Below are 18,927 nucleotides of genomic sequence, written 5' to 3' on the forward strand. Positions count from 1 at the left end.
TAAAACCCATCCTGGCAGATCTCCTCTAGAACCTTTCTGGTTCCTACACATTCCTCCAGAATGGGGAGCCCCACGTGCAGACACACTAGATCAGATGTGACTGCACCAGTGCTGAGTCAAGGTGGTGTAAGTCTCTGGTCTGGGTTGACAGGCTCCTGCTAATGCAGCCCTGTATGCTGTTGGCCTTATTCACTTTGAGCATGCGCCACTCGCTCATATGGCATCCCTTGGTATGCCCAGGCCCTTCTCCTCAGGGTCACTCTTGAGCTGTTCAGGTGCCTACCTGCCCGCATTTATTTGAGTTATTCTCACATCCCAAAATGACTTGTAACTTCTTGTAAAACTTCATCAGGCTTCTACTGCCAAATCTAAAAGCTTCTCAAAGTTCCCCCTGGAGTGAAGCTCTCTTTTGTCCACTTCTAATGTGTGCGTACCAGATTTGTGGTGCCTCTGACAAGACAGCAGCATGAGGAGTTGCAGGACAGTACAGATAGTAGAAGGAGGTACCTGTTGAATGGAACTGCTGACCAAGGGAAGAATTGTCATGGTGACAAGCTTGGAAATGCCAAATGAAGCTGCAAAGGAAGCCAAACTAGGGATGGGAGGGACAGGTAAACACAGATGACCTCTTTGCGTGGGAGGGTACAACGACGGTCAAGGAGAAGAAGCTGTGAGTGAGACACAGCTGAAGCCAGGACAGCATCTGCCCCTTTTTGTATAAAATACAAATTGTATAAAATCTACATCACACTCAGATCCCACAGTTTCCAGTAAATGATCACCAGTTTTCCTGTCCTTTGATTTACACACAGAGATAACATTCCTTACCATATGGGTCATCCCTCTAAAATGTTCGTTGAGTTCACTTAGGTTGGGTTCCATCTGTCATAACAGCCTTTCAGGGCAGGGGAAATGGTGTGTGCTGTTGGATTGTCACATGCTGCATGTGGGATGATAATGGAAGATTGGCAAGGAGGATTGTCAACGTGCTCAAGTGACTTGCATCTGGGGTGTGAAAAACACATATAGCATACTAATCATTGTTTAGTCTTGTGTGCTTGACAAGTAGAAGGTCTGTGTTTGGATAACATGGGCCTGTGATAGACTCCAAGGTAATCTGTCAAATATGCTTGAGATTCCTGCCTTGCTGCGGGAAGGATCAAAGCACAGTGGAAAGTTATGTCTGGGTGAATCCCTGAAATACTAGGGCGAAAGCAGCAGGTTCAGCAGCTGGCACTCTTTCTCTAGCAAGAAGTGATCTCTGCATATGGTCCCACAGACCCACTGAGCAGGCACCGCACAGGACAGTGTGCATTCAGAGTGGGGAATAGTTCCCCTGAAATGATGCCTACAGTAGTTCTCAGTGTTTGTTTTCCCATGGCCTTCCTGTCAGGCAGCTGCTCCAAGCTCCTGGAGAGGCTGTGTTCTATGTAGGGCTTCACAGCCTTGCTCGAGGGTCTGCCAGGATGTAGGCCAAAAGAGAGGCCCAGCAGGAGGGTGGAGACGTCTTTACAGCAAAACTTACCTAGAAACCTGTGTTGAGAGGCCCGTGACTGAAATGGCCAGTGAGAAATGGCCAATGGCTGAGCGGTTACAAAGGCACCTGGGCCACCTTCCTAGTCTGTCTGTGCCACCAAGGGCACAGACCAGTCTCCTCTCTCCTGTACCTGTATACGTTCCAACGCTTCCATCAGCCCTGGCTCTGCACCTCAAACCCTTGGGTGTGAGTCTTCCCCCTGCACAGTCAGGCAGCACGAGTTATACATTGATGGTTTTCCCTCCCAGGTACTTCTCAGTCCAGAGCAGCTCCCTCCAAGCTCTCCCACCTCCCCTGCCCTCTTTCCACTGACAATGTCCTCTCCCCAGCACAGCCCAGTCTGGGCTGGCCCCACAGCAGTGCCCACCGCAGGGTGCTCTGGGCAGTCACTCCACAACCTCAGCCCCTCTGAAGAGCACAGCAGCTGCTGGGGCTCAGAGAGGACTCAGCCCCAGAGATGAAGGACCATGCATAGCAGAAAGAAAAGGAGGCATCCTGTGTCCCCTGCTCTCCTCTCCAGGAGATCCTGAGAGCTTTGCAGCCCCTCCATGCCATTCTGTCTCCCCAGGCCAGCACAAAAGCCCTGGCCATTCCAGTTCTCAAGAGCTCTGACTGCTCCAGGCACAGACCAGCCTTCCAAGAGCTGGTGCAGCTAGAAAGGTGTTTTCATTTCCCATTCATTCCTTGTACCCTGAGGATGGATGTCTGACACAAAAGTTTCTGCAGTTTCATTTATTTCACTTACATACAAGAAGATACTCCCCATTTGCACAAAGTCTCAGGGTCACACAAGATGGGTGAATTTTCAAGAAGGAGGGGAAGAAAAATTACATAATTCAAAGACAAGAAAATCACAAATGGGATGAAAAAATGTAATGCTGGAAAGACAGACCTGGCCTGTTATGACCTGCACTGGCAGACATTTGCAGAGGGAAGTAGGAAGTGTATGGCTTCTGAAAAATGTCTAGTCGTCAGTTTCCTTAGAGCAGCCTTGATCTCCTGGTTCCTTACGCTGTAAATGAGGGGATTCACTGCTGGAGGAACCACCGAATACAAAATAGCCACCACCAGATCCAGGGATGAGGAAGAGAAGGAGGGGGGCTTAAGGTAGGCAAACATGGCAGTGCTGATAAACAGGGAGACCACTGCCAAGTGAGGGAAGCACGTGGAAAAGGCTTTGTGCCGTCCCTGCTCAGAGGGGATCCTCAGCACGACCCTGAAGATCTGCACATAGGACAGCACAATGAAAACAAAACACCCCAAACCTAAAGATAAACTAACCACAAAAAGCCCAGCTTTCCTGAGGTAGGATTCTGAGCAGGAGAGCTTGAGGATCTGGGGGATTTCACAGAAGAACTGATCCACAGCATTGCCCTTGCAGAGGGGTATGGAAAATGTATTGGCAGTGTGCAGGAGAGCATTGAGCAAAGCACTGCCCCAGGCAGCTGCTGCCATGTGGACACAAGCTCTGCTGCCCAGAAGGGTCCCGTAGTGCAGGGGTCTGCAGATGGCAACGTAGCGGTCATAGGCCATGATGGTCAGAAGAGAGTACTCTGCACCAAAGAAGAAAAATACAAAGAAGACCTGGGCACAGCAACCCCAGTAGGAAATGTCCCTGGTGTCCCAGAAGGAATTGGACATGGATTTGGGGAGAATGGTGGAGATGGAGCCCAGGTCAATGAGGGAGAGTTTGAGGAGGAAGAAGTACATGGGGGTGTGGAGGCAGTGGTCGCAGGCTATGGTGGTGATGATGAGGACATTGCTGAGGAGGGCAGCCAGGTAGATGGCCAGGAAGAGCCAGAAGTGCAAGAGCTGCAGCTCCCGTGTGTCTGCAAATGCCAGAAGGAGGAACCTAGTGACGAAGCTGCTGTTGGACATTTGCTTCCACTGGCTATGGTGATCTGTTGAAAAGGAAAATGTAGTACTGATTCATGACAGACTTCTCTGAGCAGAATGTGTTGCTTGTCTCATAGCAACCCCATAGTCAGAGTCAGTATTTTCAGGAAGACCTCTCTTCAGCTCCTTCACCTGGGCTCTGGGTTTTGCTGGCTTGGGGGGGCCGTTGTGAGCAGAAATTCTGTAATGGATTCCCGAGCAGTCCTTCTTGCTGTGCAGGAAGAGAGAACTAGGAACGCAAGGAGATCTTGAATAAAAGTTACTCGTGATTTACGAAACACCTTTTTGTCACTGTTGTTCCTAATTTGCCCAGCTGCAGAACTGAGCTGAGGGGAATCTGTTCCGTTTATTTGGTTCCAGTCGCACCTGCCACATTTAGGAGTGGGTCTGGATGGCTGAAATCCCTGACATTTCTAACGCACTCCAAGTGAAATCCTGTGGGTCCTGAGAGGCAGAGGGACTGTCCCTCAGTGCAGAGTGAGGAGAGCTGCTCTGCCCCTCAGCCCTGTGCTCAGCTGTGCTGGCAGCTGGGAGCTGGAGGAGGAGCACACTCAGGTGTTCCCCTCAAAAGAAAGTGGATACTGCTGAGAGCAGAGGAATCCAGGTTCAGAGAGCAATTGGGCAGACTCACTGCCTTTTCTCATCTCCCCCCTCCCAGACTGGGACACCGAGGCACCATTGCATCTGCCCACGTACAGCTGCCCAGCAGCAGTGCCATGGCCTTAGCACCGAGGTGTCTTCTCCATGGAGATCCTGGGTAGAACAGAGATACTGTGGGAGAGCTGTGCCCTTTGGCAGGGCACCCTGCAGCCCAGCAGGACCCTCCAGGGAAACAGCGGGATGTCCTGAAGTTGTCTGGAGGGGACTGGGGCACTTGGCTCCCACAGAAACATCTACATTGCAGGACCCAAAGGGTCAGCATCTGAACAGGAGCTGAACCTGTCACCCCCAAACCTCACTCCCCACACTGACTCAGCAAATCAAGCTGTGAGACCAAGGGCAGCCCAGGCAAGAGGGGATGGCAGTGAGATGTCACAATGGGCTTGCCAAGGGAGAAGGGACATACAAAGACAGATGGAAATCAGGAGCTTTTCCTTTTCTGACCTCTGGTTTCTGAGAGGAGTGGCTGAGTGGAAGGTGTCTGTGCCGCAGGGACAGCAGGGACGTTCCCCCATCCCCCTCCCCAGTGTTTCTGGCAGCAGCTCCCTCTCACTCCCTGCCTGTGTCTCTGCTCCTTGGAGCTGCTCCTGGCAGGAGCCATCTCCCTGGCCCCAGCTCAACTCCCTGTCAGTGCTCACAAACCCCGTCCCACTCGCTGTGTGCTCACCTCTGCCCTGCCAACACCTCCCAGGGGCAGGGCACTGCCCAGGGACATCTCTGTGCGAGCAGGGGCTGAAAACCAGATCACAGAAACCTGATGTGGCTGGAAAGAGGAAGATGTCACTGAGGTGGATGGAGGCAGTTGGGTACAGTGCTTTGAGGTGCTTCTCCCTGAGTTACCGGTCTCTCAGTGTAAGACACTAGGCATCTCAAAGCACATTCTTCAGCAGAAATGAGAACTTTTGTCTCCAGTATCAAACCCAGACAACCAGACAAAGAGTCAGGAAAGGTCCTTGTTTTTCCAGGAGCCACTAAAATGATGTGCTTCTTGAGAAGTCCCCTTAGAAAGACATGAGGTAGAGCTGAAGCTGTGAGAAGCCCTGACCCATGCAGCACTCTTCAAAGCAAAAAGACCCTGCCCTGCTATGGGACACTCCTTCAACCCAGAACTTCTCCCCTCAACACCATGGGGAGCTTCTTAGACAGTCTGAACACTGATCCTGGCAGGCAGCAGAGATCCTTCCGTAGAACACAGCCTCCTGGATTGCAGGGACCCTGCTCTGAAGGACAATCCTGGGGACCTCTGGCTGCACACCTGCCTTCCTAATCCTGCAGACAAGCCTGGGAGAAGAGAGTTGCCTTGCCCTGTCCCTCTGATGCACCAGAAGCAGTCCCTTCTCTGAAGCACATCCTTCTGCATCAAACCAGCATAACCAGGAGAGCCATCCTGACAGCTCCTATCAGCCATGGCATGTGCCATGCCTAGGAAACCCTTCCAAGACACTCATCTGCATTGCCCTGTAGCCACAGACTTACCATATCATGGGTTCTGATGAATTCCCTGCCACTGAGCTCTCAGCATCCTCCCACCCCACACTGCCTTTAACCTCTCTCTGCCTCGCTCCTCTCCCCTCGCTGCCTGCAGGCAGTGTCCTCAGCCCTGCTGTGCTTGGCAGAGGAGCTGCTCCTGGGCACAGCTGTCTTTGCAGTGCTTCTTGGTTGCCATGATCTCCCTCCTTCCCAGGAGCCCAGCCCAGCTCAGCAGCACAGGACCAGCCCAAGGCAGCACTTTCTCTACCCTCTCTGGGCCTCCTCCAGTTGTCCCTGGGGCTCCAGGACAACTTGCTGTGAAACAGGCTGAAGTAATCACTGAAGTTTCCTCCATCACATCAGGAGGCAAACTTCTTTGCAGCAAATCTTTTGTCCAACTGGTGACAAAGTTAATCCAAGAGTCACCTCTTCCTGTCCCACTATGAGACAGGATACCCAGACTGTGAAAGGCAGGAATATCCTGGACCTATGCAAACAACAGGTGACATTTGAGAGACCAGAGATGGTCCAGGAGATGTGCAGGTAACTATAAGCTCTGATCGAGCCATAAAGAGGGACAGGGAAATGTCTATGGTCATCATTCTGGAGACTGGTAGAGCCTGCCTTGAGCCACCTGCAGTGACAGCAGATGCCCACATCTAGGGCAACGAAGCCTGTTCCTGCTCGTTATGTTCAGGGCAGCCTGGAGAGGAATTCCTCTGAGCAAATGCAGTCATTGCCATCTGCAGAGCTGGGTCTCTCTCTCTTCTCCACCAGCTGTATTTACCAGATCTCCATTGGCAGCTCTGGCAGGTTTCCCACAGACACCCCTACAAGGCCTGACCTAACTCAGGGAGCTGCTCATTTTGAAGGTGAACTACACCCTGTGATGCTACCTGAGGTACCAGGGCTCTCCAGCACAACCGCATGCAGCCAGCAAGGACAGCACAAGGCTTGCAGGAACACCATCCCCATTCAGAGCAGCCATGTAACAGGCCCCAAGAGAATCTCAGGCATGTTCAGTGCTTTTGTTCTTTCTTGCCATGAGGCAAGTCCTGTCCCACCTCTATCCAGTAGATGTAGGCGATGCTTCTCCCACATCGACGATGTGGGACATCTCCCACATCGACAATCTCCCACATTTGATGATGCAATCAAGGAAGAGATCAATGATTTTCACAGTGTTCTTGGATCACGGTATGTCCATAACCAAGGACATTATTGAAAGAACCCTGTCCTTCCTGGGGATCAGCTTTAACTTCACCTTAAGCCCTCCTGAGCTGCAGGGGTACCAGGGACAGCAAAGCCCTGTCCTGCCAGGGAGTCCAGCTCTGCGTACCTCTGGTTCTGAGGGTTCATCAGGTTATTCATTCATTAGGGAGTCCTCATTTCCTCTTTACGTTGCCATTTTCCCTCCAAACTAGCATGCTCTGAAGCAAAGATTTTGCTTGCATGGGACCTTGGGCACTCGGGAACATCTTTCTTTGTTTCACGTCTGAGCCTGGCCCTGGTGCCATGGCTGAAGTCCAGAAAATCTGTGTTCTGACATAAAGAATCTGTAGTCAGGGAGAGGAAGGGGCCTAAATCTTATTTAGCCAGCCTGAGGAAGTCTTGTGGTCAAAGGCCTCACATCTTAGCGGGGACTTTAATGACCCTGGGTATTGGGTTTCCATGGTAAGGCTTTGGTGGCAGTGAGGGGGGCTGCAGCAGTGGTTTAGGTGAGAAGAGATCAAGAGTTGACTCCGTTTTGAAGAGACCAGGTTTCAGCTGTCTCTGAAATGGACCAGCCACTGCCCAAAACTGAGCCAATACACAATTGTGGTGGCCCTTCTCTGCTGACCTATTGGAGAAAAGACAAAAGAGAGTGGGCAGCAGCTGTAAAAGAAATGAATGAGAGAAGCAACCCTGCAGACACCAAGGTGAGCGAAGAAGGAGATGGAATGAGAGAGAGAGATTTGGTGGGCAGCTGGTGGCAAAGATTCATCTGACTCCCATGACATTCACTGGACAGCAGAGTGCAAATTATCCTTTAGGTGTCTGGCGGTTCTTTGCATCAGCTCTTTAGCACAGATGGACCAACAAACTTGATGCTCACCAGGATCTGAAAACCTGTGTCATCCTGGTCAGCCTTGGCTCCAGTAGCAAAGCCATAGTGGAGTCTCAGCTCCCAAAGGGAGTGTGGAAGGAGAGCAGCAGAGTGCAGACACCAGGTCTCAGGGTGTCAGACGTTGGCCGAGGCCGGGAACTTCCAATGGGCAGTGTCACTCAAGGGCAGCAGAATTCAGTGCAACTGCTTCTCAAGGACAGCATCCTCTGTGCCCATAAAGTGTCTGTGCTGATACTCCAGCAACCAAGAGGACCTCACAGGACACCAGCTTGGCTAAACAAGCAACTTCTTGGGAAGCTCCATGGAAAAAGGCTAACAGAGAGGGTGTGGACAGAGGATCTCACTTCCAAGGAGGAATTTAGAAATAGGGAGGGTTTTAGGAAGGCCAAATCTCCCCAGGAGGTAATACTTGCAAGGGGGTCCAAGGGCATCAGGATAAGCTGTTAGTACTGAAGGTACAGCTCAAGAATAAGTAACAAAAATAATGTGTGGCCACTGCTGAACTTGGTGAGAGAAGGTACAGATCACTGTGAGGTACTCTGTCCTCTTCCCCTCTGTTTTCACACACAAAGTCTGCCAGGCCTTGGTGCCTTGAAGCAGGACTCTGCAGAAGAAAAACCAGCAGAGGATGTAGATCATTTCTGAACTTTCTCAACTTTCCCTTCAGCACTTTCTTAACCCCTTCCGGGCCCTGACAGGTATCCCTGGAGTTCCAGGGGAAGCTGCTGTGAAACAACCTGAAGGAACCTCTGATGTTCCCTCGCTCAGCTGGGGAGAGAAAGATTTAGGTCCAGCAGTGGCATTTACCTCATCAGAGACAGATTTAGGTCCAAGGGACAATGTTCAGTGTGATGGGATTTTTTCCCAAGGAACCATCACTCGCGGTGTAGCCCTGCTTTCCTGGAAATGGCTAGATATCAGCCTGCCGATGGGAAGTAGTGGATAAATTGCTTATTTTCCTTTGCTTTTTTTCCTTTTCCACACAGCATTTGCTTTCCCTGTCAAACTGTCTTTATCTCCACCCATGAGTTGTCTCACTTTTACTTTTCTCATCGTCTCTCCCATCCCAACAGGGGGAGTGAGCGAGCAGCTGTGTGGTGCTCAGCTGCCTAGCAGGGGTTAAACCACAACATTTATTAAACTCTGCTCCTGGCTATCTGCTGTGTGAGTAGGCTCACTGATGTGTGTGTGTTTGGGCATCAATGCACGTACCTGCTTTGCTGGTCAATTCTAAGTGGGGCTACCAAGAAGGTGGATGACAGCAGGATCTGGAGAGGCAGAGGTTTGGAACTGCCAGTTGGGTAACATCTCTGAGACTGGTCAGACCCATAGCCCAGGCCCACACTGCAGGGACCACAGAGGGGTGTGAGCCTGCGAGTAAGTTCTGCTGGGAAGGTACAGAGCACTGGTGTAACCTTCCCATCAGATCAGCCTGCGAGGGAGAACAGCATGAGGCCGGTTGTGTTGCTCATGGTTGTGTAAATGCTGCTGTTGGTGGGGTGGCTATAAAGGCACTGTCGCCTGTTGGAGTTGCTCTGTGTCAGGTTGGCTGTGTCCATCTTTGTCTCCTTGCAGATACCTGGAATGAGTGCTTTACCTTTGGTTGACTCCAACTTGGGTTGCTCTCTCACTTGGTGAGGCACCAGTCAGTGACCAGCCCAGGCACATATGGCCCATGCATATCTCATGGGCTCTCCAGGCAGCTCCAGATTCCCCTCCTGGAGGATATCCTCTGCCCTATCACATCTGGGACACTGTACTATGGTAGTATCTCACGGACCGTTCACCATCTACACTGTCAATAGAAACAACAGAAGTGTCCTAAATGCAACCCTTGTTCTCGAACAGCTGCCAATGTGAAAATGAACTTTCTGCTGAGGTCCTTTTGGGGATGAAATTCCTGAGCCTGACATCAGCATTGGAAGAACAGCCAAACATTCAACAACTTCACAGGACAGATGCCATTTTGTTAGAGAGATACTAAGAGAGAGTCAGCTGTGAAATAGTGTTTGAAAAAAATTTATACAAGTTTAAGGTGTTTAAATAAAAATTTATACAGTGTCCTCTTCTCAGGAGAGTGAACTGAATACAAGCAACTATGAAGGAACATAATAACCTTAAATAACAACACAGGTATTGCTATCAAAAAAGAATTATAACACAACAAATAGCGCACAGACCTGCATTTGAATACACTAGATGTCATTTCTAGAGAGTGATGACAGATTTATCAGCATTGACAAATATCCATTAAATGAATTTTCTAATGGACCCTTTGAGCTCCTGGTTCCTCATGCTATAGATGAGGGGGTTCACTGCTGGAGGAACCACTGAGTACAAAACTGCCACCACCAGATCCAACGATGGGGAGGAGATGGAGGGAGGCTTCAAGCAGGCAAATATGCAAGTACCGATAAAAAGAGAGAGCACGACCAGGTGAGGGAGGCACGTGGAAAAGGCTTTGTGCTGTCCCTGCTCAGAGGGGATCCTCAGCACGGCCCTGAAGATCTGCACATAGGACAGCACAATGAAAATAAAATAAGCACAAACTAAAAAGGAACTAACCATGAGAAGCCAGACTTCCCTGAGGTAGGAGTGTGAGCAGGAGAGTTTGAGGATCTGTGGAAGTTCACAGAAGAACTGATCCACAGCATAGCCCTGGCAGAGGGGTATGGGAAATGCATTGGCAGTGTGCAGCACAGCATGGAGAAAGCCATTGCCCCAGGCAGCTGCCGCCATGCAGACACAAGCTCTGCTGCCCAGGAGGGTCCCGTAGCTCAGGGGTCTGCAGATGGCAACATAGCGGTCATAGGCCATGATGGTCAGAAGGGTACACTCTGCTCCAAGGAAGAAGAAAAAAAAAACACCTGGGTAGCACATACTGCATAGGAGATGTCCCTGCTGTCCCAGAGGGAATTGGCCATGGCTTTGGGGATAGTGGTGGAGATGAAGCCCAGGTCGATGAGGGAGAGGTTGAGGAGGAAGAAGTACATGGGAGTGTGGAGGCGGTGGTCGCAGGCTATGGCTGTGATGATGAGGCCGTTGCTGAGGAGGGCAGCCAGGTAGATGGCCAGGAAGAGCCAGAAGTGCAAGAGCTGCATCTCTCGCCTGTCTGAGAACACCAGGAGGAGGAACTGTGTGGCGGAGCTGCTGTTAGACATGCATTTGGGCATGGGTGACTGTTGAAGAAGGAAAGACAGTGACATGTTATGAGAGACTTTTCATGGAAGAAAGCTAAAATCTTTCATTTTCTCATTGTGGGTTTTTTCCATTTTTTTTTTCTTTCAGATACTCCTGTTCATCCTGGGGAGTCTTTTCCCAAGGTAGAAATGCTCAGCTTTTCTTTCACGAGACCTGAGTGGCAATAGGATTTTCTGTCACTTACTGCAGGCGGGGGGAAGATGGTCTGTCCATCAGTCTTCTTCCCAGATACCCAGCACTCACGTGTGCTTGAGTTGAAGGCTGATCATAGTTATGTGTTCCCCTCAAAAGAAGCCGGACCCTGCTGAGAGTAGTGGAGTCCATATTCAAAGCTCTCATCTCCAAACTTCTCCCTCTTTCACAGGGTGCCTGAAGGCAGGCTCCACACTCCATTTCTAGGCAAGGACACGCAGGGCACGTTTCAGCTGGCCACATACAGCTGCTCAGCATCATTTCTACAGTCTTAGCACCTCTGGGGCTTCTTTATGGGTGTCTCGGGTACCACGAAGATGCTGTGACACAGCTGTGTCTGGTGTCAAGCTCACAGCCTGGCAGGACACTGCAGGGAAATGGTCAAGTGTGCTACAGACAGGATCTTCTTTGGGGACAGCCATTCATTTCCCAAGACTACAGCCCACATTTCCTGGAGCCCCACAGGTTAGAAGGGTGCTGGGGCACCTCACGGCCACCCAGAACCTTGCCTGGCATGGCTTGAAGAGTCTTTGTCTGAAAAACTGCACATGTTCTGAAGCTTCAGTGTCTGAAACTCCCCCAAACCCTCAGAGACCCAGAACAGCAACAGGAGCAGCACTGACAGGTAGGAAAAGAAAGAGCGGCACCAGGGTCCTTCCACCAAGGGAGACACAAAGAGCGAAAGTCATCACCTCAAGCAGCTGTGCCTGCAGCCTTCGGGACACCAACGCTGTGAGACAGTCACATTCAGCCCTTGCGCACTGCAGAGTGAAATGGGCCCATGGCTGGAGAGAGGCACCTCTCCTCTGCCAGAGCTCTGGCTGCAGAGCGGGCGGCTGATGCCTTGTGCCCCACAGCACAGAGGCTTAGCTGGGTCAGAGAGGGGACATGGGGGCTTGCTCAGAGGAGGGGTCTGCCCTGGAGGGGATGACAGGGAATTTTCCCAATTCTCTTTCCCATGACATTATGGCTTTTAGTTTTGTGTTCTTCTCTGCCCACCCCTCTGCTTCCTGGACCTTTCCCACCTGCTTCTCTGTTCCCACATCATTTTCCTCACAGCAAATGCTGAGAGAACCCCTCTCACCATCTGTGTGCTCAGTTCTACCCTACAGAAAATTCCCCATGGGAGGGAACAGTCTAGGGACACTTCCCTGCTTGCAGGTGGTAAAGAGCAGGTCAGACAAACCATGATGCTGTCAGCACAGGTGATGCTGGTGCTGCCTGCAGGCTTAGGGGGAGCTGAAGGCAGTTTATGAGGTTCCTAGCAGACCTACTGATCATGCCACACAATGGTTAGAGAGTTTCAGTCACTTGTAAAATTAGAAGCTCCTTTCCCCTTTACAACTCCACAGCATGAATCAAGGGAAGAACCTTCCTTTCCAGGTAATCCCTGCCTGGACCCTCCTCTTCAAAGGAAGCTCCTCAGAAGGAGGAAGGAGCCCTCAGAAGTGCCCTGAGGATGATCTGGAGCTCTGAGCAGCGCTGACTCATGCAGCAGCCTCTGAGAGCAGAAGGACCCTGCCCTGCCCTACCACTCCTGCCACCCAGAGCTGCTCCCCACAGCACCATGGGGAGCTCCTGGGCACACTGAGTGCTGATCCTGTCAGGTGACAGAGTTCCTGTCCTGTCTCAGAGTCCCCTGGGGTGCAGGGACTCTGTTCAGATCCTGGGGCACCCCTGCATGCACCCCTAGGTTGGCACAGCTGCAGCCATCCCTGGGAGGAGGCAGCCATCCTGCCCTGTCCCTCTGATGGTGCAGCAGGCAATCGCTGCCCTGGAGCACGTCCTCCTCCTCTATACCATCAGAACTAGGTAAGCCGTCCTGACAGGTCCTATAAGCTGTCATATGTGTCAGGTCTAGGAGACACTTCCAGGAACAAAACTGCATTGCTCTGCAGCCAGAGTCTTACCGCATCAGGGGCTGTGAAGATGTCTTCCTCCGTGAGCTCTCAGCATCCTCCCACCCCAGACTGCCTTCAATGTCCCTCTCACTCCTCTTGTCTACCCTCGCTGCCTGCAGGCAGTGCCCTCAGCCCTGCTGCGCTTGGCAGAGGAGCTGCTCCTGGGCAGAGCTCTCTCTTTGCAGTGCTGTGCAGTTGCCATGAGCTCCCTCCATCCCAGGAGCCCAGCCCAGCTCAGCAGCTGAGGACCAGCCAGAGGCAGCACTTACTCTGTCCCTCTGGGCTCCCTCCAGGTGTCCCTGGGGCTCCAGGTGAATTGGTTGTGAAACAGGCTGAAGTCATCACTGATGTTGCCTGCCTCAGCTGGGGAGAAGCACTTCTTTCCAGAAGAGCCATTTCTCCTAATCAGAGTACAGCTGGGCGTAAGAGTCACTTTTCCTTGTCCCACTATGAGACAGGACACCCAGACGGTTACAGGGAAGGATCTCCTTCACCCCTGCTGAGGGAAGGGATTCTGCTCAGTCAGCTGAGGCATCTGATCCTTGGTTTTCTGTTCTGGGGCTGAAAGAGGACTTGGCTCCCTCTATGCCTACCACAAACCAGTGGGAGGCAAGATTCTTCTTCCCTCACTTCAGGTGGGCAGAAAATAGGACCATGCTGCCTGGGAGCTGCTTGTGTCATCTCCCATGGTAATTACTGGAGACAGATGCCAGGAGTGACCTGTTCAGACTCAAACCCCTGGTGACACCTGGTGTACCAGAGGTGGTCCAAGATCCCCACAGGTAACTGAAAACTCTAACAGAGGAATTAACAGGAACAGGATGATATCCAGGAGCACTGTCTTTGAGGCTGTTGACAGACTCCTTTGCCCAACTGAAACCACAGCAGGTGTCCAATGGCAAACTGACCCTGACCCTCCGGAGCACGTGTAGGGCAGCCAGTGGAGGTATTCTTCTGAGTCATGTGCCATACAGAGAGCTAAGTTTCCCTCTTATTTCCATCAGCTGTATGTGCTAATTCTCTGCTGAGTCTAGTGGAAGGTTTCTCACGTTCATCCGCGTGTTCCCTTCTGGAATTCAGGGCAGCTCTGCAATTTAATGTTGAAGTCTGGGCCCACATGGCTAAGATGCCATGGCTGGCAGAGAAAACTACAGAAAAGCAATTCCCATTCAGAGTGGTTGCATGACAGACACCCAGACTGTATCACAGACAGATTTGATTGGCAAATCCAATTTAAGGGATTATTTTTGAGACAAATTGGACAATCGGCCACCATTGATTTAACTATTCCTGTCATTCCTACACACACTGCAGATGATTTTAAACTCTAGACCATAGCATCTACACCCCAATGTGTCTGCGCATGCTTTTCTTTCGCAAGTTCTAACATGACTTGCAGGGTTACTATTCCCTGCTTTTCTGGCGTTACCCACCACCCTTCTGTATTTTGTGGTGCTTTTAATTCTTCCATCAATTGCTCATCCAATTTACTATATTTTGGTTTCAGATTCGGGATTTCTATCTGTTTTACTGGTACTAGTGCAAGGAAACCTCATTCCGCAGCCTCTCTTGCTGTCTTATCTGCCAATCTATTACCTATGTTTACAGCTGTCTGACCAAATTGATGAGCCTTGCAGTGCATCACTGCCACTTCCTTTGGCTCATGCACCTCTTCTAGGAGCTGGAGGATTTCTTCTTTATGTTTTATCGATGATCCTTGGGCTGAAAGCAGTCCTCTTTCTTTCCAGATAGCCCCATGAGCGTCAATCATGCCAAATGCACATTTGGAATCAGCCCGTATATTTACCCTCTTTCCTTCTGCCATTGGCGAGGCTTGTTTCAATGCCACCAGTTCTGCTTTCTGTGCCGAGGTATTTGCAGGTAGCGTTCCTGACTCCAGTACCTTGGTGGTGGTGACAGCAGCGTATCCAGCCGTTCGTCTTCCCTCTTTCACAAAGCTGCTTCCATCCATAAATAACTCCAAATCAGGATTTTCCAGAGGTTCATCTTTCAGGTCCGATCTGCTGGAATAGACTTGTTCAACAGTTAGCAGTCATGTTCATCTTCTAGACTTCCTGTCGGATTTTCCATCGACAGAAACATTGCTGGATTTACAATGGTTGTGGTTTTCAATTCCACATCATCTTGTTCCAGCAAGACAACCTGCTATTTCAGCATTCTGCTGGGGGATAGCCAATGACCCTCCTTTTGTTCTAAAACAGTTACCACCATGTGTGGTACATACACCACCATCTTTTGGCCCATAGTCAATTCTCGAGCTTCCTGAATCAGCAATACCGTCGCTGCCACGGCGCGCAAACATCCCGGCCATCCTTTACTCACGTTGTCAAGTTGTTTAGAGAGGTATCCTACTGGCTGCTTCCAGGATCCCAGACGTTGTGCCAGCACTCCAAGGGCCAGATGTTGCCTCTCATGTACAAACAGCTTCAAAGTTTTGGTTAGATCAGGTAAACCCAAAGCAAGGGCCATTATCAATGCCTTTTTAAGTTCCCTAAATGATTTTTGGCATTTAGGCCATCCTGTAGCAAGGCTCTCCCATTCAAAAGCAAATATGCTTTGACTTTGTATATCCAGAGGTGTGCAAAAGAAGGCATCCTTTAAATCTAGTACAGTAAACAATTTATGTTCCTCTTTTAGAGACGTCAGCAAAGTATAAGGATTGGCTACTACTATGTGTATATCTTGAACTATCTGGTTTATAGCTCTTAAATCCTGGACTAGCTGATATTCTTTTCCTCCAGATTTTCTTACTGGTAATATAGGAGTGTTGTATTCTGACTCGCATTTTACCAAAAGTCCATATTGCAAAATTTTTGTGATTAACCTCTCCAATCCTTCTCGAGTCTCCCATTTAAGAGGATATTGTTTTTGTCTTACCGGCTTGGATCCAGGTTTTAAGGTCACTTTTACCAGTTCTGCCAATTTGGACTGTCCCGGAACTTCATTTGCCCAAACCAAGGGGGTCACTGCGTTTTCCACCTCTTCTGGAATTTGCTTCTGCTTAGGGGAATCCTGTAACATAAACACTCTCGCCTCTACGGCTTTTGATTCTGGTATTAATAGTTCAGTTTCCCCATTCTTAAAAGTTATTTGTGCCTCCAATTTACTTAGCAAGTCTCGCCCTAATAAAGGCAGAGGGCATTCAGGCATATATAAAAACTGGTGTGTTACCCACTGTTTTCCCAACTTAAATTTCAATGGTTCAAAAAATGGCCGATTTTCTCTTTGTCCTGTCGCACCAACGACATCTACCGACTGATGACTGCATTTTCCTTTACATGTGTTTAATACCTAATAAGTGGCTCCTGTATCTACTAAAAATTCTGTTTCTTCATTCCCTAGCTTTAATGTAACCAGGGGTTCAGCTAGGGTTGACTCTCCCGGTCCTCTTCATGATTTCTCATTTAAGTCATCAATTTGATCGCACGAAGAGTCAGATCTAATTCCCCGGTCTTAGGACATTCCCTCTTCCAGTGCCCATGCTCCTTACAAATAACACATTGGTCCGGCGCTAATTGAGGATTTATCCTTCCTCCTTCTCCAACATTCATCCCTCTCCCTCTTCCTCTACTTCTCCTGTTATTCCCAGTCAGAGCTGCCAATAACTTCCCATCCCTCCGGGCCTGTTTTATTTCTTTTTCTTTTTCTCTATTATTATATACAGTCCAAGCTACTTCAAGCATCTTGCCCAAATCTCTAGACTCAGGTCCTTCTAATTTCTGGAGCTTTTTTCTAATGTCAGGGGCTGATTGACCCATAAATATGGAGGCCAACTGTGATGCTTCCTCTGGTTTTTCTGGGTCCAGATTAGTATATTTTTGGGCAGTTTCCTTCAGTCTCTCCATGAAGGCTGAAGGGGATTCATTTAATTCCTGTCTTACTTCATAAATTTTTGACCAATTTATCGCTTTCGGCATCGCATGTTTAACACCAAACAAAATCCACCTCTGATATCTGGTCAACATCCCCCTGGGTCCCGGCTAATTTGGGTCCCGGTCCGTATCCGAGGAGGGGAAGTTCTGATCTACCATTCCCTGCAAATCTCCATGGGCATGGGCTCCTTCTACCTGTTTCCTAGCAGTATTCAGTACCATTCTTTTTTCCGTGTCATCAAGCAAACTGTCTAAAATCACCTGCAAATCTTTCCAATCATGGTCCTGGGTCCTAATTATTGTCTCAAAAACCTTTGCTACTCTCTCAGGGTCTTCTCCATAAGTGCCTGCTACCTCTATCCATGACCTTAAATCAGTTATTGAAAATGGAACTTTTACTGTCACCGGACCAGTATTTCCTACTGCCTCTCAGAGAGGGGCCTGGAGGGGAGCTGGCTCCGCTACCCCTCCTGTTCTTCCCCGCCTTCTTCCTGAAACCGGGCTAAATCCTCTCACTCCCTCCCCCAGAGGAGAGGCGGAAGGGCTACCAATCTCGGATTCCTGTTCCTCCTGATTATCCCCCATCTCCGACGCGGTGCTACCATTAGCTCAACATCATCCTCCTCAGACTCAAATTTCAAACACTCTTTCCCGACGCTACAATTGGCGCAGCATTTCTTTGAACCTTTTTCACATTTTCCCTTTTTCAAAGGCATTACCATAGAACTGCGCAGATGTATCCCACACTGCCTCTGCCATTCCAGATGATTTCTCAATCTACATATGTCACTTCTTCCCATTTGCCTTCCCTTTTACGGAACAACATCAATTGCAAAATGGTATTATAACACAGTGTCCCATCCTCCGGCCACTTCTCCCCATCATCCAGAGTATACAACGGCCACCAATGATTACAATACTCAATTAACTGTTTCTGAGTTAAAGGGTCCTCCTCCAGCTCTTTCCAGTGTTTTAAAATACATCCCAAAGGCGTGGCCCATGGGATGGGTCTTTTACTCAGAAAGGTGCCCGTCCTTCAAATGACCAGTGGTAGTGATTGTGCACTATATCACAGACACTAATCAGAGGGATCCCACCCTCTGGGAGATCTCTCTCTCAGATCCCAGCCCCCTGCTGAGATCCTGGAGACTTCAACCCCCTGTTGAAGACCTCACCCTTGGGCCCCGCTCCACCAGCTTTCACCGAGCAGATATTTTTCACAAAGGTACCTTTTTAGCCCAACTCTGCGTGGCTTTTACTTACAAGCAGGCATGTGTTATAGCTAAAGAATGCCTTAATTAAATTCCAGGGGACTTACTTGGAATCCTTCGGTCCGGGGATCAGAGGTTCTCCTCGAGAATCCCTCGATGCCGGCTGGAGGTCCCGTGATCCCGCGGATCCGTCAGTATTCACAAGCAGGGTCCCATCTGGGTCGCCAGAAACTGTCACCAAAAGTCCGAGAATAAAACCTCGTCACACCAATGTAGTGTTAAAAGGCAGCATTCTTTATTGCGGCGCCGGATGCACGGGGGATAATTCCACCAAACGTGCATACCCCGTACCCCTTCCGTGCAGTTTATATAGATCAAAATATACATATTTATCTGCTACATGAGCCCTTCCTTTCATAGTCAAATCAGTCCATTTTCATACACTCCTCCCACCCACGCTTGCGCAGTGCCTCCTAGTGGTGGTCGTCGGGGGTCCCAAGATGCAGGCTTATCCTCTTCATCACAGTTTCTGCGCAAACTCAGTTTTCTTCTGACTCTTGTCCCTGCAGAACAGGTTGTCTTGACCAGTTCTAGGCACCTGCTAGTTTTAATTAAAACTAACTTCTTTGGGGAGAGATGTATGACTTTTTGCTTCAGTTAATTCACACAATAGATAGGTACCACAAATACACCTGCAATCATTTGGCAACGCTATTTCTATTAAAATCCCCCTTCACCATTATTGTTTAACATTAATGATTACCTCGGGACTAAACCCTCTGTTCCCACACCTAATGTCCAAATGGGCAGGGCTGTACAAGAGACATAGCAGCATTGTTCGTGCTTTATGATTAACTAA

General features: G+C 49.7%; 1 protein-coding gene across 1 annotated transcript; it reads right to left on the reverse strand.

Moving 5' to 3' along the window:
- Window positions 1-2,437: 2,437 nt before the first annotated feature.
- Window positions 2,438-10,831, reverse strand: LOC142364827 (olfactory receptor 14J1-like). Its single transcript, XM_075444950.1, has 2 exons — window positions 10,538-10,831; window positions 2,438-3,121 (listed from the first exon to the last, which is right to left on the reverse strand). Exons 1-2 carry the CDS (start codon window positions 10,829-10,831, stop codon window positions 2,438-2,440), a joined length of 978 nt encoding a protein of 325 aa, XP_075301065.1.
- Window positions 10,832-18,927: the final 8,096 nt, after the last annotated feature.

Source organism: Opisthocomus hoazin, chromosome 29 (genome assembly GCF_030867145.1).
Source record: "Opisthocomus hoazin isolate bOpiHoa1 chromosome 29, bOpiHoa1.hap1, whole genome shotgun sequence".
NCBI lineage: Eukaryota > Metazoa > Chordata > Aves > Opisthocomiformes > Opisthocomidae > Opisthocomus > Opisthocomus hoazin.

Bases quoted from the DNA above. Each gene is read 5' to 3' on its own strand.
- LOC142364827 (XM_075444950.1), bottom strand. From the start codon at position 10,831: ATGTCTAACAGCAGCTCCGCCACACAGTTCCTCCTCCTGGTGTTCTCA. The intron at 3,122-10,537 runs GTGTTTTTTTTT...TGCTGTGCCCAG, and splicing joins ATGCAGTATGTGCTACCCAG to GTCTTCTTTGTATTTTTCTT.